The sequence below is a fragment of the Dromiciops gliroides genome, chromosome 5 (genome assembly GCF_019393635.1).
Source record: "Dromiciops gliroides isolate mDroGli1 chromosome 5, mDroGli1.pri, whole genome shotgun sequence".
Lineage (NCBI taxonomy): Eukaryota > Metazoa > Chordata > Mammalia > Microbiotheria > Microbiotheriidae > Dromiciops > Dromiciops gliroides.
Genome location: NC_057865.1, coordinates 537,477 through 558,937, shown reverse-complemented (window position 1 = coordinate 558,937; position 21,461 = coordinate 537,477). Strand labels below are relative to the sequence as shown.

At 48.6% G+C, this 21,461-nt stretch overlaps 1 protein-coding gene and 1 pseudogene across 4 annotated transcripts in view; one reads left to right on the top strand and one right to left on the bottom strand.

The window, feature by feature from the left end:
- Positions 1 to 21,461, bottom strand: part of PPP1R9A (protein phosphatase 1 regulatory subunit 9A) — a 76,592-nt gene that overhangs the window by 32,441 nt on the left and 22,690 nt on the right. For all 4 annotated transcript variants that reach the window (XM_043966137.1, XM_043966139.1, XM_043966140.1 and 1 more), the window contains exons 3-5: positions 1,167 to 1,299; positions 872 to 992; positions 150 to 254 (exon numbers count right to left, since the gene is read on the bottom strand). In XM_043966137.1, the coding sequence (XP_043822072.1) occupies positions 150 to 254; positions 872 to 992; positions 1,167 to 1,299 (359 nt within the window). The remainder of the gene's footprint in view (positions 1 to 149; positions 255 to 871; positions 993 to 1,166; positions 1,300 to 21,461) is intronic.
- LOC122728057 lies at positions 17,689 to 17,940 on the top strand (annotated as a pseudogene).

Below are 21,461 nucleotides of genomic sequence, written 5' to 3'. Positions count from 1 at the left end.
GCCCCTTCACTTCAGCCCCAGTCCAGGACCCGTGGAGCTCAGTCAAGCCCTCTCTTTCCCCTCAGAATCAGGGGCTGGGCCTCAGAGGAAGAGCTCCCAGGAACCAGCCCTCCCTAGCACCAGCACAGCAGCCTTCCAGTGGCACTCACCTGACGGTGCCCTTGGTGTTCCGGAGGACCGTGGCAGCAAAGTTCTGGGTGACTCCCACCAGACTGATGCCATCCACCTCTACAATCTGGTCATTGACCTGGATCCTTTAAAAGCAAGCAAAGAAAAGCCATCATGGGGGAGCCTCAACGCCTTGTCTTTAAAATAAAGACAAGAAGATTCATCCGGCTTTCTGACTTGTTCAGAACTGAGAAAAGTCCATCAAGCTGATGGGGGAGGGACATTGGCCTTCATGGGAGGTAAATAAGGACCCGTTTCCGGGCCAAGGGGCTCATAGCCTGACACGCTGGGGATTTGATGGGCTCACACCCAGTCACCTGCCACTGCTCCCGTTTAGTGACCACACAGAGAACTGTCTGAGAAAGACAACAATGAAATCATCCCCCAGCACCTGCTGTGCTGAGCCCTTCACAGATGTCATTTCATCTGACCCTTGCTACACCCCAGCGGGTAAGGACTGTTATGAGTCCTATTTTACACTTGAGGAAACTGAAGCAGACAAAAGGGTGAAGTGACTTGCCCAGGGTCATCTGGCTAGTAAGTATCTGAGGTTCTATTAGATCTCAGGTCTTCCTCTGCCCACTGTGCCACCCAGCTGCCCCCGAAAAGACACCTCTGACCCTGCAGACTCTGACCCAGCCCTCCCGAGATGCAACTCTGTAGAAGGTTCTAGAAGGGGCTAGGAAACCCGAAGGGAGCTTACCGGCCATCCAACTGGGCAGCTCCACCATCCGTTACCGTTTTAACAAAGATTCCCAGCTTCTCCAGCCCTGCATCGGCCCCCACGCCCATGCCAATGATGCTGATGCCGAGGCCGTCTTCATCTAGGGAGAGGAGAAACTGTCCCAGACAGGCGCCTTGCACCCTTGCCCAGAAGCCCCCGGGGTTGTGCCCCACCCTTCCCCGATACCCCTCCGAGCTGCCGAGGAAGCAGGAGGCCGTCAGGGCGGGCTGCCTCCACCCGCTGGATGCCAGTACAAGGCCCCTGGGCCTCCTACCTTTATCCAGCTCCACTGGGAAAAGGTCCAGCTTCTCCACCCGCTTCTCTAGCTCATACTCTGCAGATGCCGCCACGGGGTCCACATCGTCATTTCTCCGGTCGTAATCTTCATTGGAGTATGTGTGGAAAACCTGCAGAGACAGGGAGACACAGAGGGTGGCGGTGGTTTGTCCTTATAGCTGCTCTCTGTAGTGGCAAAGAACTGGAGATCGAGGGGATGTTCATCCACTGGGGAATGGCTGAACAAGTTGTGGTATATGAATGTCATGGAATACCATGGTGCTGTAAGAAATGATGAGCAGGCCGACTTCAGAAAACCTGGAAAGACTTAAGTGGCCTGATGCTGAGGGAAGGGAACAGAACCAGGAGAACATTGTACACAGTAACAGCCACATTGTGCGATCATCAGCTGTGAGAGACGTGGCTCTTCTCAGCAGTGCAAGGATCCAATTCAACTCCAAAGAACTCATGATGGAAACTTCTCCACATCCAGAAAAAACTGTGGAGTCTGAATGGAGGTCAAACCATACTGTTCCTACTTTTGTTTTTTTCTTTTTTGAGGTTTTTCCTTTGTGCTCTGATTCTTCTTTCACAATAGGACTAATGTAGAAAGATGTTTAACGTGATTGTACGTATATAACCTATATCAGATTGCTTTCTGTCTTGGGGAGGAGGGGGGAGGGAAAAATTTGGAACTCAAAATGTTATAAAAACAAATGCTGAAAACTATCTTTACACACTGTAAACTGGAACTGGAAAAAAAAATATCATTAAAAAAATAAATAAATGGGAGCAGCTAGGTGGCGCAGTGGATAGAGCACCAGCCCTGGAGTCAGGAGGACCTGAGTTCAAATCCAGCCTCAGACACTTAACACTTACTAGCTGTGTGACCTTGGGCAAGTCACTTAACCTCAACTGCCTCACCAAAAATAAATAAATAAATGAATGAAAAAAGGAAAAGGGGCATAGTTAGAACAGTATCAAGGTACAGACTGACCTGACATATACCATAACATGGGAAATTCTCTTAGCTCTGCTTGATCCCAGGCAAGAGTCATATCTGACGGTCAATCCTGTAGTATCAGGGTATCAAAAGCCAGAACCAGGATTAAGCAGGTGGGGAAATTTCCTTTTCAGAAAGGAAATAGCACGGTGGGGCAACTGAGTCAAAAAGACCCTATCTTGGGTCATGCCAAGGTCATCCCAGGCACAAACATCTGCCTCTAGCATTTCTCAGACTGCAGCGTGAGATGAACTAACAGAAATCAACAGCCGTCAGGGCTAGGGGACTCTAGCGGGGTCCTTCAGAGACAGCCGCGTGTCTCCCAGGCACCACAATCATACCACCTCATCAGTGTTTGGTCATGGGTTCACTGATGATGGGATGACAGCCAACACTATTCTCCATGAGTGGGGGGACCAGGAGGCTTCCACCTACCACTGCACTTTTCCTATCTCTCACCCACATACGACTTTGGTCTGAGAAAAACCTATAAAGTGAAGTGGGTGAGAGCACTGCTTGTTTTTCACCCCAGAGCTGTTTTCTGGCACACACGTGGTCTGACCCAGCTCTATTTGTTGTAGTGCCATTCCCCAACCTCAAGAACTTCTGTGACTGGGGCATCAAAGTCCATGTTGGGGATGGAGAGCACATGACATCCAAAGCTTCAAGCTGACCCCACCTTGTTTCCTCCTTCTGTCAGTATCCCACCCCTGGCCCCACCTAGCATAATGGCAGATTCTTATTAAACACTTTCTGATTGACCAGCAGGGCTTCTTACACATTTTCCACTCATGACCCCTTTTTACCCAAGAAATTTTTACACAACCCCAGGTACATAGGTATATAGAATAACTATACATAACCTTTGGATGTTGCCAAATGTTTCACGACCCCCATTCAGTTATGTGACCCCATACGGAGTCACAACCCACAATTTAAGAAGCTTTGGACTAATGGATGCATTCAACTTCCTTCTACTCGATAATTAGTCCAGGCCATGCCAGGCTCCTCTGGTCTACCTCCCATCTGCATAGCTAGAACACTCTCCTCTCCAGTTTCCTCTAAGACTCTCTCTCCAGGAGGCCTTCTCTGGCTGCCCCCACCCAAGCTGCTGGTGCTTCTAAAGTTGTCCTCCATCTACTCTGTATTTCTTTGTACGTTTTGATTTTACAACCCTAGCTAGAAGGCAAGCTCCCTGAGAGCGGAGATGGTTTTTCTCTAGTCTCCCCAGGCTCACCACAATGCCAGGTATAAGCACAGCTACATCTAGTGCATCATTTCCATTGGGGCTGGGTGTCTACTGTCTTTCCTCCAGTTCCAGCTTTTAACAATTCCAATAATGAATAATGGCACACATTTATATATGCTTTAAGGCTGGCACTTTTGATTCTCAAAATAGTCCTATGAGGTAGGTTGTTATTGCTAAGAAATGACTTGCCTAAGGTCATATGGTTGGCAAATGATCTTGGGATTGTCTAACTTGTTTGCCTCCCAAAGCTTTATACACACGGACTTTCACTTCCACTGCTTCATGTGTTTTTTTGTTTGTTTTTTTTTTGGTTTTTTTAGTGAGGCAATTGGGGTTAAGTGACTTGCCCAGGGTCACACAGCTAGTAAATGTTAAGTGTCTGAGGCCGGATTTGAACTCAGGTACTCCTGACTCCAGGGCCGGTGCTCTATCCACTGCGCCATCTAGCTGCCCCCATGTGTTTTTTTAATCAACCAATCAACATTTATTGAGCTCCTACTGTACGCTTGGGATACAAGTACAGAAACTGAAACCATGCCTATTCATGGGGGGGGGGCAGGTGGTCTGTCCATCTGTCAACAAGCACTCCTCCAGCCCCAGCTTCAGTGAGGAAAGGCACCATGGAAGAGGAAGAGGAGGAGAGGGACTCGGAGGTGGTGGTGGGCTTGTGAGGGCTTGCTGCCCTTGGGGAATGATGTCTGGCACAGACCCCTAGAGCCATTTCAGCAAAACTCCCACAGGATAAAAGAATGGGACTTGGCAGACACTCAAAGGCCCACCTGGAGATTAATCTAAACTGAGTGAATTAAGTGAGAGTGATTGACTGCTGATTAGCCTACTTCAGGTTAACTAGATTGTAAGCACACCTGGCTAGCCCTTAAGAAGGTATTGTTCTCAGAAGCTAAAAACTTTGAACTTAACTCGAGACCCCCTTCAAGTCCAGGGAACTAATGGATTTGGACGACGCTAACCAATCAGTTTGAAGCAGTGAGTAAGGACCGCCCATACTCTGGACCGATAAAAAGCTTCCACACTCAGTTTGAAGAGAGCTTGTGGCTGAAGCAGGCTCATGGTGGAAGACTTGAGGAAAAACCAGACCAAGCTAGAACTCTAAGCTAGATAGGCCTTTTCTTAACTCCACGTGTTCTCTTTTTTCTAATACTGGTATGCTTTAATAAATGCTTAATGCCCAGAGACTGGCGCTAAAGCTTCTCATTTAAGGTGACCACACATTAGATTTTAAACATCACACCTGACATGTGTCAGTCTCAGGGATAAATGAGGAGAAAGAAAATTCAAATGCTATTTGTCCAATAGTCTTTGAAGAACCCATCGCGGCCCCTTTCATCGGCCCAATTTTGCTGCTTTCTAAATTACAAACGGCTGTGAAGCGTAAGCCTCGTAGTTGAGTTCTTCAGGTACCAGAACCCCACAAGGAGAGCGGGGGCACGGCAATGACACCTGTGCATCCTGTTGCTCTTTAAATCAAGTAAGAAATTCCTCCACTTCCTCAGGATGAACAAGATGCCCAGAATGCTCAGCATCAGTCACTCTGACGAGCAGAAAAGTCTGTGTCTGCAGGTTCACAAGCTCCCAGGAGGGCACTGCTTTGATTGTTTAGACGGGGCCAAAGCTGAAGCGAGAGGCTCGTGGGCAGAAACAAGGCTTTCCCATCTCCCTTGGCGAGAGGCCTTTTAAGCCTCACAATCGCCTCTAAACAAACCTCCGATGAGCGGTTGCTACCCCAAATGCCTGCCAAGCCAGATAGTCTGGGCATCTGCCATAAACATCTCAAGGAGATTTCATGCAGGAAAATGCCATCGCTTCATGTGTCACCAGACACGGGCAAGGCCATTCTGGGCTCCAAGGAGTGGGAGTCATCTCAGCCGACTGTCCTGGGGTCATCACCGACTTCTGAGGCTCCCTCACTGAGGCCAGAACAACGCTGGCAGAGACCAGGAACGTCAGCCCCCCACACTGTGCTTCTGCCTAGACTTTGCTTTGCTTTTTCGAGGGTGTTTCTGAGAAGTGCCCGGTGAGATTCAGTAGGAAGACAGCCCTGCCTAAGAAGATCCCAGATTTGGGGCCCACTAGGTCTATTTGACAGATGAGGAGGGTTGGGGAGTTCTAGAGATGTGTGGGCTCCCTCGGGGGCACCAGGGCTTGCTGGCTGCTGTGGGGGGGGAGCCCCAACTCCTGCCTATATGAATCTGTTAGCATGAAAACAACCTACTTCTCTCCTTCTTGTGAGTGTGAAGAGAAGCTTGTTGGAATGGCTTCCCTCCCTTCCACAGGCGTTTGCTACTGACTGCCTGCTCGCAGTCCTGGCCCAAACCAATCGGTACCATCGTGGGCTCTGGGCAGGCAGCCGCTGCAGCTGCCCTCTCAGAGAGGCTCTGAGCTGGGGTCACAAGAAGGTGACATTCGAAAGCTCCCCCTCCCACGGAGCTATCCCATATGACAGAGACTTTTTACAGGACTATCTGGGGCAGACTGCTGGCACTGGGCAGCAGCTCATAGTGGGCCTACAGTCAGGAAGACTCCTTTTCCAGAGTTCAAATCCAGACTCTGACTCTTACTAGCCGTGTGACCCTGGGCAAGTCACTGCACCCTCTTTGCCTCAGTTCCCTCATCTGTCCAATAAGCTGAAGAAGGAAATGGCCAACAGTGCCAGTGCCTCTGCCAAGACAACCCCCAATGGGGTCATGGGAAGCCAACTAACAATAACTTTATAGAGAGGAAGAAGAGTCAGCATGACTGATGGATACACTGAGAAAGTCTGGGAACGCAGGACCCCTGCAGACCTGCCACCTCCATCCTCCCATCACTCCACACTTTGCAGGCTTGCTGCCTCCCTTTTCTCATCACGAGACACTTTGTGCTTCCCGTGTGTGGCTGCTCTCTCCACGTACACAGCTGTAGTTACTGTGCACGCTGGTTTTCTGGGCTCTGCGTCAGCTCCGATGGCTCTTCCCGGCTTCTCTTTTCATCACCTGCATCGTTTCTTACAACACAGTCATTTTCCATTATGATCACACACCCCAGATTATTTAGCTGTCCTTCAGTCGATGGGCACCTACTTTGTTTCCTAGTCTCGGCTCTCAGGAGAAGTGACGGAGTCTCTGGTTCTCAGGGTCTGGACATTTTAGTCACATTATTTGCATAATTCCCAAAGGGTTGTGGCTGTGTGACCCTGGCCTTACCTGTGTTGGCCTCATTTTCCCGGCTACCAAGGAGGGACAGTAATAGCACCCACCTCCCAGGTTTGTTGTAAGGATTGAATGTGGTGTTTATAAAGCAGTTAGCATACTACAGGAGCCTAATAAATGCTCCTTTCCTTCCTTCCTCTCTCCAAGGACCCCAATGGCATCCGGGCAAGTGGCTTCTCCCCCAGCTTCTGCCTCCCTGCAGATGGCCCCTGCTAAGGGCTACTCAGCTCTGCCTGGGGTTCTGTTCCCTTCAGGCCCCACACCTGCTGGATGCAGGCGACCCTGCCCACCTCAGGAACCCTCCCCTCCACAGGCAGGGCCCTTGGCCGGACCCACAAGGCCTCCCTGGGGCTGCCTCGTGGAAACATGTTGGGGACAGAAGGGTGCAAAAACACTGGGGTAGCTGAAAGGACTGTCCCTGTCACACCCAGGTCTAGCCAGGCTGTGACTCCTAAGGGGAAGTCTTGGGAGAAGCTGCTCAGATGGGCCTGTGTGGGGGGTCTCAAGGTTTTCTGACCAAGGAGTATACCCAGGGAAAAGCCCGGCCAGTTCCCCTCCACGGAGAGATGGACCCAGCTCCCCTCCCCTCCCTCCCTCCCTCTTCACAATAAGGAGAGCCTCGGGACTGCAGCTGACGTCACTGGTGTGGGCACCAAGTCGGGAGTCCAGGAAGCAGACACCTCAAAACAGAAGCTGAGGCTGCAGGAAAGGCAGTGGGCGACAGGCAGCCTGAGCCAGCAAGACCGCCGGCAGTAGCCCGGCAGCCCAGGTGGGAGGCGGCAGACCCAGGGCATTCTCCTTCCCATCACACTATCTGTCTCAAAGAAATCCCTTTCCAGACACTAAAGCTATCCTTCCTTCCAGGGAGGAAAAGCTGTCTAGATTTCCCAGTGACCTGCCCTCCTTGTCCTCTGCAGAAGAGTCATGAGGAAGCTCCACACACACCATATACAGGCACTGTGCTGAATTCTAAAATGCGGCCTGAGGGACGTCACGTGGAGAGGTTAAACCATTCCCAGGACTAGATGGAGACGGTCCCCCTCCAAGGCAGGGGGAGGAAGCAAGGGAAGCAGCATTCGGGAGGCACCTCCCATGTGAGACCTGTGAAGCACTTTTTACAATTAGGCTCTCACCTGATCTCCACAACTACCTTGGGAGGTGGAGGCCACTGTGGCCCCCGCTTTACAGTTGAGGAAACTGAGACAGACAGAGGTTAGATGATGTGCCCAAGGTCACACAGCTAGGAAGTATCAGAAGCCATATCTGAACTCCTGTCTTCCTGCCTCCAGGCCCAGCCTCTCTAAGGCCTCTCCTCAGTCTTCATCCTTCCTGACACCTCCCTACTCACCCCCACCCCCAGCCTCTAATGCTGTCAACCAGGCTCTTCTCCCGGATACCCACTGGGTTCTCTTGCTTCTTCTAATGCTGACCTCTGGCTGTCTAACACTGTCTCCTCAGCTGGGTCATCACCTGTGTGGAGGAGTCCCAAGGCTGTCCGGGGTCCTCTCAGTCAAGCAAACAACAGGTACCTACTATGCGCCACCCAAGAACTCTTGACCTTCTCCAGTGCTGCCTTTCTGGGCTAGGTCACTCTCCAGTTCTCTACCTGCCTCTATCCCCTTCTCTATCCAGTCAAGCAAGCTGCTGTCCCGCAGCCTCCCTAGTGCCCCCTGCCAAAATGGAAAAGAAGGCATCCAGCCTGGACCCTCCCATGGGCCCTAAGCCTCCCACCCCCATCCCTCTACTAGGCTGAAACCCTCGCAACCAGCACCTCACACATCCTTGTTCTCCAGGCAGCCCTTGGCTCCCAAAAAGCAAGGGGAAGCCCTCTGAGCTCCCTGTGACCCGGCAGGAAACAGAGATGATGCAGACAGAGCCAAGCATTTGTCTTTCTTCTTGTTCATGCAGTTTTACTTGTTTTTCCATCAAGTTGGACACACTAAAAGTAATGTACTGCAGATGTGTGACCTCTTGATACTACTGAAAATGTGGTACCAAGTACCTACTATGAGATCATGTGGAAAAGCACCTACTATGAGATACAGAGAAAAGTGCCTACTATGAGACATGGGGGAAAGTGCCCAGGATGAGAGCCTTTATGTGTCATCATTCTGCACTGGAGGGAGTAGAGGTCAGACACTGGAGATCTCCACCCCGACCCCCCCCCCCCAACCACTGAAGGGCACCCAGGGATTGGCCACTCCTTTCCCAGCTGGCTCACTTCCAGCTGGGCTCCAGCACCTCCATCAGGCTCCTGAGCTTGGTGGTCCACTTACTTCTTCAGCTTCTTTTTATGTCCAGTCTCCTCCAGTGGACTGAGAGCTGCGGCAGGGCAGGGGCCACCTTTTACCTTTCTCTGTCGCTTGAGCCCTCTCCAAGCAAGAGGGACAAACAACAACAGCCCAGGGCACATTACCAGTGCTGACTGGCAGACTGACAAGAGTAGGCATCCCACCCAGTGCAAAGCTTTCCATTTCCTTTTCTTTCTTGATGACAATGAGGGTTAAGTGACTTGCCCAAGGTCACACAGCTAGTAAGGTCTTCCTGAATCCAGGGCCAGTGCTTTATCCACTGTGCCACCTCACTGCTCCCACTTTCGATTTTCAATTCCAAATACAGTCAGTTCTGCTATAACATTTGTTTTGAAAACACAAATTTATTCCAAGTCAAATGCCATATTATGGAACAACTCGAGTCTAAGGCAAATTTCACATTTGCTTATGCCCAATTTCATCCATGAGAAGGCAGAGAAAGGCAGAAGCTACACCAGCTATGGAAGAGACTCCTGGGGCACCCCCTTGTCCTCAGATGTCAGGCACCCCCACACCTTCTGCCACTTCACGAGCGAATGTCCAGTGTTTTTCAGGGGACAATGACACGTTTGTTGCCTGACTTTGGGTACAAGAGGAGCTGGGGTGGAAGCAAGCCAGGCAACTGCAGGAATGCCATTCGCACCGACTCCAAGCCTTGGCCTCCTTCCACCACGGCCCAGGTAGCTCCGGCTTCTGGTCTCAGGTACCTGAGGGAGGCACCCTTGGGACCTGGGCATAGCCTGAGGCCACAGATGGTGTCACTGTTTATTGTTGTGTTGCTGGAGACCTTACCCATTTAACACATATAAAACTGTGCTACCATTTTAATTAGGGTTCTCTGTGTGGGTGTGTCTGTCAACCACATTTCCCCATAAGCTCTGTGGCTTTTTAATTGCTCAGTTTTGCACAGTGTGGTTGGTGACTTTTAGGAATACATGTCTGACTAAGGGTGGGGGGAGGGGAGGGAATAAGCACTGATATAGTGCCTACTGTATGGACAATATGACTTCCTTCAATCCTCACCATAACCCTGGGAGACAGTGCCCAAATGTCTCAGCATTAATGGGAATGAGGCCCCCGCCTAGTCTCTAGACCAATGGTGTCCAAACCCCAGACACTGAAGTGAGACAGTTCAGCCTGTCAGGCGGCATCCAAGAGGTGGCAGGCAGACAGCTCTGCGGATTTCCAGAACGCTCCCTTCCCACTATCAATTCTGGGTCTGGCTCCCTGGCCATCTGCAGAACGGCCAATGTAAAGTGTGGCCCATACAATGACATCTCACTGACTAGACTACCCAGCTGATTTGTGGCTGGTCCTCTGGGGCTGCATGCATCAGCAGAGAGCGGGCACAGTAAAGGGTATCAGGAAGGGACCCTCTGCCATGAAGTACCTGAGTGTGAGCCTTAGGAAAGTCTCTTAGGTAGCCTGTGAAATCCCCTCGAGAGCCACGACCCTAGGTCCCAAGAACAACGTCCTATACAAACCCTTCAAAGACCCCCCCCCCCCCAGGAAGGAATGTTGCTAGCAGGAGGCCAGGGCGGCACACGACGAATAAAAAAGGAGAGGAGGGGGTCCTCATGTGGCAGGCCCAGGGCTTCCCTGCCCCTCCCCCACCACTGTGCCTCTCTGATTCAAACACACAAGGCTACGACTAGGCAGGGAGCTACTGGCAGCCATATGAGAAATGCTGCAGATAGCTAACTCATCATTGGAGAAAGCAACTCTGAGGTCTGAGCAGTTGGCAGCAAAGAAGTCCCAAGAGCAGCCTGCCCCAAGCCTGGCCACTCAGCAAAGGCCTCTCCCAGACCCCATGAGAAGCCACTGCAGAAAGAGGGACAAGTCAGAGAGCCCAGAGAGACCTTTGCTTTACAACAAAGAAACCGGGGCAGCGCCGTCCATCCACTGGGGGCCAAGTAAAGCACGTGTGCCAAGAGCTCTGCTGGAGAAACCACCAAGGGCTCTGCATTTCTGGACGTGCCCACCTGAGATTCTGCTGTGTGCCTATTTGCAATGATGCGTCCCTGCTTTTTAATGGGCGGGGGCGAAGACTGAAGGGAGAGGGAACTAGCAACAAATACCCCTCGAAAAGGGAAGAAACAAGAAAAGGTCATCTGGGAAATAACCAGAGAACAGAAGGAACCCTGTTAAAGGATGAGCAAGTTGGGCAGTTTGTCAAAGTGGGCTGTGTATCACTGAGAAGCACAGGGGTGCCCAGAGCCTCCCTCTCCATGGAGGGTCCAGTGGCGCTATCTGTAGGCCAGCCGGTCAGTGAGATGGGACTCATTTTGACCCGGCACCCACCTCCGCTCTGCATCCGTGTTGGAGGTGCATGAATCTATCACTGTACATGATGTGTGGAGCTGTGGATTGGTTCCACCTTTCTGGAGATCGATGTGGAATTATGAAAAGAGATAAAGAGATCTACAGCCTATAAATCAGAGATTCCACGGCTGGGGGGCACCGTAGTGCACAGAGCACTTCCTGGAGTCAGAAAGACTCCTGCTCCTGAATTCCAATCCGACCTCTGACATTTACTAGCTGTGTGACCTTGGGCAAGTCACTGCACCCTGTTTGCCTCAGTTTCCTCATCGGTCAAATGAGCTGGAGAAGGAAATGGCCAACCATTCTAGGATCTCTGCCAAGAAAACCCCAAATGGGGTCACTGAGAGTCAGACCTGACTAAATGAAAACGAGAGATAGATACGTCCTTGAGGGCAAGGGCTGTTTGGGCCAAGTTCTGTGCCTGGCACCAAATAGGTGCACTGAATAAACACTCAATATGGTCTCAAGCAGTCAAACGGATCTGTGATGTCCTGCAGGCACTAGGCCGGGGGGACAAGCAGGAGAAGACAACACATAAATGTCATCAACATAAGATGGGGGGCAGGGTTACTCCTCCCCAGCCCCTCACTCCCTGTCTCGGAGCCCTCCCAAAGACACCCAAGCCATGGAGCTGGGAGACAGACTTTCTTCCAGCTTTCCCAGGAACCAAAACCTCTTTTGCATAAAATTAGAAAACAAAACAAAATTCTCCTTCAAAGTTCTGTCCAAAGAAGGACAGAGGGCAGAGCCTTTCTGGTCTCTGGGGGAGACAGATGGCGCCTCCCTCTGTCCAGTCAGTCCTCTCCCTGTGCCCTTGGCCCCATCTGTCCCCTTCCACCAAGCCTCTCTCCCTGACTCTCGGCCAGCCAGTCCTTCTGCCCGTGTCTGTGTGTCTGTCCCCCTCATCTTCATGAGAATCAGCTTGACTGCAGCTGATGCACGAGCCCAGGTCTCCAAAAAGATCTCGACAAGAAAGACAGGCTGGCACAAGATGATTGTTAACAGGCTTCACTGTAAAGTCATTTCAGGGGGACCCCAGAGGCTGAGCTTGAGGGGAGACCATGGGAACACCTAGAACCCCAGATCCAGAAGGGACGTCCAAGCCTCATGAAAGTCCACCCCCCCAACCTCGGGATCCACTCCTCCACTGACAGGGATGACACTGGGGTGACAAAGATGGTGACGTTCTCACATGCATGCGTCAAACCCAGCTGGCTCCTGAAGGCAGGCCTAGATGGGGAAGCACGGGGCCTGACAGCATGGGGCCCTTCTGGGGCAGCTCTGAGGCTGATTCCACCTGGGAGGGTATCCTACTCTGCAATTCAATTCAATGCAGCAAGAATTTATCAGGCCTACACCAGGCCCAGCTCTGGGGGCACAAAGAGAGTAAGGGAAACAATACTCCTGCCCAGCAGTTCCATTGATCCAAGACTGACAGGAAGCAGCCAAGCTGGCTCTGGAGCCAGAGGATGTGGGTTCAAATCCCAGCTCCAGTAAGGACAACCTGGGTGACCCTGGGCAAGTCACTTAACCAGACTGGCCTCAGTTCCCTATCTGTAAAATAGAGACACTAAGCACACCCCCTCCCAGGGCAGTTGTGAGCATGGGAAGAGATAATGATTAGAAAGAGCCTAGCACACAGTAAGGGCCCACTGCCTCTGTCTGAAGCCAGCTGTTTCTCTTGGTGTCTGTGGGTGACCCAGCAGCTAAGGCAGCCACAGGGGACACACATACCAGCCCAAACAGAAGAATTAGAGCAGGGCCCGATTCTCAACAGGGACTCCAATGAAGCATCAGATCTCACCCTCAGCATCTCTGAGTGGGAATGAGGCCTGAGAGGGTCTGTCAGCCAACAGTGCACAGAACAAGACACAGCTGGCCCTCCCTGCCCCCATTTCTGCAGCAGCAACCTCTGACACTGTAAGTTCCCCCCCACCCCGGCCCAGAGCATCCCCTCCCGCTTCCAAAGAACCAAGGAATCTTAGGAAGGGCCAGGCTGGGACAAGTCTGAGGCTGGCCACCTCAGTTCTTTTTTTTTTTTTGGTGAGGCAATTGGGGTTAAGTGACTTGCCCAGGGTCACACAGTTAGCAAGTGTCAAGTGTCTGAGGCCAGATTTGAACTCAGGTCCTCCTGACTCCAGGGCCAGTGCTCTGTCCACTGCACCACCTCATTTCTTACAGGAGGCCCCGAGGACAGCAAGGTTCCACCAAACACAGTAGGGAGTCCCCTCCACAACGGTGGGATTCACCTGGCCTCTGCTTCCAACCCTCCACTGGTGCCCATCCCTACATGCCACTCCCCAAACCTTAGACCTACAAGTCCAGGGCCCAAGCAGACCCCATGAGAGTATAAACTCCTGGGGAGCAGAACTCTTCTTCGTTATATACCAAGTGCCTGGGAAATCTGTGAAAGGCTGTTGGGGAAACCTGCATGGGGAAGGGGCAAGTGGGGAGGAGGAGCAGGAATGCATTTGAACTCAGGGATTCCTGACTCCAAGCCCAGTGCTCTAGCCACTGAGCCACCTGGCTGCCTCTAGCCTGAGCTGAAGTAAGGAATGATTAAGACAAACACACTGGAAGAAAATGGGTCAGGGGTCCCAAAGCCCAAACAAATGTCAGGGGAACCCTACTCCAGCCCCTCCCTGACTTCTGGGGCATGGAGTTGAGTGCCCCTGCCTTCTCTACCCAAGGTCACAAGGGAAGGGTCCGGTACAGGCCAGCCGCTCTTTCCAGATGAACGGACCCTGGGGTCCTGGCTGGTCGAGAACCCCAGAAAGGGCATCTCCCGACCAGAAAGTAAGGGAATCAGGGGAGAAAATAACGCTGTCAGGTGTCACAGATGGCAGAGACTTGGGGGAGTGGGAGGCCTTCCAGGACACAGAGTCTTGGAAGTTCTGGGGGCGCTGAGCTCTCCTTGTCTAGCTGACACAACTCTGCCTTCACGACACCCACAGGTAGCTGCAGGGTGAACCAGGCTGTCTAAACTCTCTGATGAAAAGGCACAATGTATTTTTCCAGAAACTGGTATTTGTCACGCATTAATCATAAAACGTGAGCAGCAAAGGTTTAAGTTTATGTGTGCATAGCGGCATGTTCCCAACATTTTCAATCCCTAACTTAACCCTCATTTTCAACCCCAGCCTCCTTCACATAGGACGGACCCAAGAGAAAGAACAAGCGCCCGTGGCCTCAGCACATCCAGGGCTTCAAGCTCGTCCATGCCGCCCCCCCTCCCCTCACCTCCAGCCCACCCACATCTTTAGCCCCATCAAATCGATCCATAATAGACCCAGACAAGGTTTTATGAAAGGAGATGATATGGGAAACAACAGGTGAGGCCCACAAGGCCTTGCCATCAGCTTCTGCCACACCATTAGAATGTAAAAGACTGGAACAGCCAGGTGGTGCAGTGGATAAAGCACCAGCCCTGGATTCAGGAGGACCTGAGTTCAAATCCGGCCTCAGACACTTGACACTTAATAGCTGTGTGACCCTGGGCAAGTCACTTAATGCTCATTGCCCCACCCAAAAAAAAAAAAAATGAATGCAAGGGACTGCCAGTGTCTCAACATGTCTATGTGAGAGTACCATGGAGGAGCCAAGATGGCAGACAGAAGCTAGGAATTTGCCTGAGCTTTCCTATATTTCCTGCAAAAAACAACATTAAATCAAGCCTCTAAACAGATTCTGGAACTACAGAACCTACAAAAAGACAGATAGACACAATCCTGCTACTTGAGATAATTCAGAAGACTTCAGGAAAGGTCTGTCTCACCTGGGTGAAAGGGGAGGGTGGCTCAACACTACTCATCTCAGCTGGCAGTTCACGTCAGCAAAGCTCAGCTCAGTGGGCAGCTTGACACTGCTGCAACTCAACACAGCTGAGAGTGGGGCAGCTGAGAGCAGTAAGAAGCCTGCAACAGTGAACCCTGTGCCCCAGGAGCAGACTTCAACTTTCTAAGTTTAAAAATAGCCTACGACATGAGCAGGAAACAAAAAAGGACCCTTAGCATTGACAACTTCTATGGTGAAAGGGAAGACCAAAACTCAAACCCAGATGAGTTGGTCAAAACGCCTACAAGTGAAGACTCAAGTAGGAAGATGATCTTGTCTCAAGATCAAAAAGCCTTCTTTGAAGAGCTCAAAAAGGCTTTTAAAAACCAAATAAGAGAGGTAGAAGAAAAAAATGGAAAAAGAAATGAGAGTTATACTGCAAAAAGAAGCACAAAAATTGACTGAGGAAAACAATTCCTTAAAAAATACAATTAGCCAAATGAGAGGGAAAAATGGACAAATGAGAGAAAAAATTGGCCAAATGGAAAAAGAAGTGCAAAAGCTTACTGAGGAAAATAAGGCCTTAAAAATTAAAATTGAGCAGATGTACCCAGCAAAACTCAGCATTATCTTTCAGCAGAAAAGATGGGACTTTAATGAAAAAGAAGACTTCCAGATATTTGTGATGAAAAGACCTGAACTGAATGGCAAATCTGACTTTCAAATACAAGACCCTAGAGAACCATAAAAAAAAAAAAATTGGACCTGGGGGACATACCTGGGGTTGTACAGTGGGCAACTGTCTTGTGTCTGAGGCCGAGTTTTGGCTGGGATCCCCCTAGGTGATGATTTGTCCACTGTGTCACTTAGCTAGATGATAACATCTTTAGGGTTAAATTGAGGGGTGAAAGGAATTCACTGGGGGAGGGCAGAAGTGAAATCCTACATGAAAGTAACAGGAAAAGGCTTATGGAGTGGGGGAAGAGATGGGAGAGGAGCAGGGCAGTAAATGAATTTTACACTCATCAGAAAAGGCTCAAAGATCTTAAACTCATCAGAGCTGCCTCAAGGAGGGACTAACAGACACACCCAAATGGGTGGAGTAATCTATTTAATCTGGGCAGTAAATGAGCCTAACACTCCTCTAAATTGGCTCAAAGACCTCAATCTCATTAGAATTGGCTCAAGGAGGGCAGCTAGATGGCACAGTGGATAGAGCACCGGCCCTGGATTCAGGAGGACCTGAGTTCAAATCTGGCCTCAGACACTTAACACTTACTAGCTGTGTGACCCTGGGCAAGTCACTTAACCCCAATTGCCTTACTAAAACAAAAACAAAAACAAAAAAAAAAGAATTGGCTCAAGGAGGGAATAATGGACACACTCAATTGGGTGGAGTAATCTCTATAACCCTGCAGGAAAATAGGAGGGGAAGGGAATAAAGAGAGAGGGGCAAAAAAAGGAAGGGCAGAATGGGGGAGGGAACAGACAGAGGCAAATCCCTTTTGAAGAGTGACAGGATGAAAGAAGATGGATAATAGAATAAATATCATGGGAAAGGGAATAGGATGGAAAGGAAACAGTTAACAATAGTAATCATGAAAAAGAGAAAAGGGGGGAAAATTGTACAAAAAAATATTTATAGCAACTCTTGGTGGAGGCTAAGAATTGAGAATTAAAGGAATGTCCATCAATTGAGGAATGATGGAAAAAGCTGTGTTATATGATTGTAGTGGAATGGTCTTGTGCTACAGGAAATGACAAACAGGATGATCCCCGAAAAACCCTGAAAGACTAATAAACATCGATGTATAATGAAGTGAGCAGAGCTGAGAGGACATTGTGCGTAGTGACAGCAGTATTGTTCAAGGAGCAATTGTGAATGACTTAACTACTCTCAGCAGTGCAATGATCCAAGACAATGCCAAGGAACTAATGAGGAAGCTTACTATGCACCCCTATAGAAAGAACTGATAAAAAGAACACTTGTGGATTGTACATATATAACCTGATTGCGATCTTGTGGAGGGGGGAGGAAAGGGAGGGAGGGAGGGAAGGAGAAAAATTTGGAACTCTAAATCTTATGAAAATGAATGTTAAAAACTACCCTTACATGTAAATGGAAAATAAAATAAATAAACAAGTAAAAAAAAAAATTGAGCAGATGGAAGCTAACAACTCCATGAGACACCAAGAATCTGTTGAGCAGAATAAAAAAACTGAAAAAATAGAAGAAAACGTGAAATACCTCATTGGAAAAACAACTGACCTGGAAAAATAGATCCAAGAGAGATAATCTAAGAATTATTGGACTACCTGAAAGCCATGATCAAGAAAAGAGTCTAGACATCATATTCCAGGAAATCATCAAGGAGAACTGCCCTGAAATTGTAGAATCAGAGGACACAATCATCATTGAAAGAATCCACTGATCACGTCCTGAAAGAGATCCCAAAAGGAACACTTCAAAGAATATTGTAGCCAAACTCCAGAATTATCAGGTGAAGGAGAAAATACTCCAAGCAGCCAGAAAGAAACCATTTAAATATCATGGAAGCCTCCACCTCCTCTTAGCCAAGCTTGGAGAAGTGCCGCCTCCTTTTTCTCTTCCGCAGCTTTCGAGTTTGCACTCAGTTCCCTCAGCTGCCAACATGCAGAACAACTCCGGCGAATTCGTGGACCTGTACATGCCATGAAAATGCTCCACAAGCAACAGGATCATCAGGGCCAAGGACCACGCGTCCATCCAGATGAACGTAGCCGAGGTTGACAAGGTCACAGACAGATTCAATGGCCAATTTAAAACTTATGCAATTTGTGGAGCAATTCATAGAATGGGAGAATCTTCTGACTCTATTCTCTGGCTGGCAAAAAATGATGGTATTGTTTCAAAGAATTTCTAATTGAAGAAATCTTGTGGAATATGTTTTTTTTAAATAAAAGTGTTTTATTATTTTCCAGTTACATGTAGAAATAGTTTTCAACATTTGTTTATATAAGATTTCCAATTTCAAATTTTTCTCTCTCCCTTCCCCCTCCCCTAGACAACAGGTAATCTGATATATGTTATATATACATAATAACATTAAACATATTTCTGCATTAGTCATGTTATAAGAGAAGAATCAGAGCAAAAAGAAAAAACCTCAAAACAGAAAAACAACAGCACCAAAAACAAAAGAAATAGTATGATCTAATCAGCATCCATATTCCACAGTTCCTTTTTTTCTGGATTTGGAAAACCTTTTCCATCATGTGTCCTTTGGAACTTTCTTGTACCATTGGATTGGTGAGAAGAATCTAGTCTATCACAGTTGATCAACACATAATGTTGATGCTACTGTGTATAATGTTCTTCTGGTTCTGTTCATCTCACTCATCATCCAGGTTTCTCCGAACTCCTCCTGCTCATCATTTCTTATAGCACAATAGAATTCCATTACATTCATATACCACAACTTGTTCAGCCATTCCCCAATTTCAGAAAAAGAAATTGAACAAGTCATCAGTGAACTCCCTAAGAAAAAATCTCCAGGGCCAGATGGGTTTACAAGTGAAATCTATCAAACATTCAAAGAACAATTAATTCTAATACTATATAAACTATTTGGAAAAATAGGTGAAGGAGTTCTAGCAAACTCCTTTTATGACACAAATATGGTGTTGATACCTAAACTAGGCAGAGCCAAAACAGAGAAAGAAAATTACAGACCAATTTCCCTAATGAATATTGATGCAAAAATCTTAAATAAAATATTAGCAAGGAGATTGCAGCAAGTGATCACCAGGATAATACTCTATGACCAGGTGGGATTTATACCAGGAATGCAGGGCTGGTTCAACATTAGGAAAACGATTCAAATAATCAACCACACCAACATGTCTATGTGCAGCCTTCACGCTTACCTGGCAAATACTCAGCACTTAATAAATGTACTTTCCTTTATGGGTCCCAGCCCTCCCACCACTGAATGTCCAGATGAGGGAGGAGGCCAGCCCTCAGAGGTCCATAACCAGCCCTTCTCTTCTCCTGGTGCTCATCCCCAATGATATTCTTATGTTCCTTCCCTCTAGAATCTCCATTTATAATGTAACTGAAAAACCACAGAACATCCATCCATCCATCCATCTATCTATCTATTTATCTATCTATGATGATAAAAAACTTTTTTTTTCAAGTTTTGAGTTTCAAATTCTATCCCTCCTTTCCTTCATCTATCTCCAAGGTAGTAAGCAATCAGATATAAGTTATACAAGTGCAATTAGACACATCTTTTTTTTTCTTTTTTTTTTGCAGGGCAATGAGGGTTAAGTGACTTGCCCAGGGTCACACAGCTAGTATCAAGTGTCTGAGGCTGGATTTGAACTCAGGTTCTCCTGAATCCAGGGCCGGTGCTTTATCCACTGTACCACCTAACTGCCCCCAATGCATCTATTTTTTTGTTTTGTTTTTTGGGGGTTTTGGGGTTTTTTTTGTTTTTTGTGGGGCAATGGGGGTTAAGTGACTTACCCAGGGTCACAGAGCTAGTAAGTGTCTGAAGCTGGATTTGAACTCAGGTACTCCTGAATCCAGGGTCGGTGCTTTATCCACTGTGCCACCTAACTGCCCCTGCATCTATTTTTAAAAGAAACATACTAGCAAAACAAAGTAATAACAAATCAACCCTAATCTTTCAAGAGGACAAAATGAAAAGTAACACTTCCACGCCACTGCAGTGAAAGGCAGTGCCCAAGTCTACAAGACTACAGCTGAAATGGGTCAGATTCCACAGTCTGGCCGGGCATTCCAGTGTGAAGGCCATGGAGGATTTCCCAAACTCTGTTCTGGTTTTGTGGTTATGGGAGCAAACCCTAGACCAACCCAACATATAATATAACAGCATAGATTTCCCTTCTGATAGCTGCCTCAAGTGTGAGGTCCAAGTGAATCTTAGGCCTCTCATCCCAAACCAAAGGAGGTGGCTGACAACCCACATGCTCCATGCCCCCTAAGAACAAGGGAGACCCTTTCAAGAAAGGAAACACCCCCAGGCAAAATGAATAAACAGTGGAAACCCCTTACAAAAGAGACTTCCACAATGGCAACCATACAGTCCCCAAATCAAGACTTTCAAACACCACCCTCAGGTACTTCTGGGTCCCAGGAGCAACAAGACGGCAGACGAGACATCTTCTCCAACCCTCATACCCGCCAAAACAGAAATGAGGCACCAAAGAGAAAGAGACTTCAGGGGTCCCCGTGGTCTAGGACCCTCAGAACCCAAAAGGAGGTTAGAGACCCGAGGCTCACTGAGCACCCCTCCTAGCCTGAAAGACTAGCAGACCCAGGACCTGAGCCAGAGCTTGCCAGGAGCCACAAACCAACAGCACCAGCACTGCCAAGCTCTGAACAGCAGGTGCCCAGGTGGACAAGCAGAGGTCCAGAACACTGGGCAATAAAGAGATAGGGGCAGAATATGGGGACGGGCCCCCACCTAGTGGGTCAGAGGGTGGCAGAACATCCCACTAGGCCTAGGGAAAGCACCCAGCATAAAAAGGGGGCCAATTCTGACCACCTGAAAAGTCACTGAGGGCAGAGATATAAGGCTAATGAGCCACTGCCCATTATGGGGAGGTTCCATCCACGAAGGAAACCACCATAAGGGGGAACAGCATCAGAGAGTGAACAGGGGAAAATCAGGACACAGTTTGACAAGACCTAGATGACCAAAAATCTCAGGAAGAAGAAAACTCAAAGATGCTGAAAATAAGCAGATAAATCAACAGGGAAAACACTAACAACAGAAGGAATATAGGGTCCAGATCCGGCAAAACAAAGGTAACATCATGAATGAAGGAAAACCCGGAACCGTGATGTGCTGTTCCTGGGGAAAGAAAACTAAGTATTTTAAGAGCAGATCTATGACCTACACCACAAAAACAATGGGCGAAACAGAAAAAGCAGATCTGTCATGGCCAGTTTTACCAAAGATACAAAAGAGAGAACAAGAGAACAGTAACTCAAACACCGAAGTGAAAGACAATCTAGAAGAAGAGAAGCAAACAAAACACCCAGGGATCTTGAGGTGATGACCCTGGAGTCCACCTAAGGATGACGGACCTCTCAGGAGGAGAGGACATGACAAAAAATGTCAATGAATAAAGAAAAGAACAGGAGAGATCCAGCATTCTTCTTCTTTTTTTTTTTTTTTGGTGAGGCAATTGGGGTTAAGTGACTTGTCCAGGGTCACACAGCTAGTAAGTGTTAAGTGTCTGAGGCTGGATTGAACTCAGGTCCTCCTGAGTCCAGGGCCGGTGCTCCATCCACTGCACCATCTAGCTGCCCCCCGAGATCCAGCATTCTTGATCACAGAAAATGACATCTCAATGGAGAGAATTCACAGGTCATCTCCAGTGGAAAACTGAACAGGGAGAGTGGTTAAAT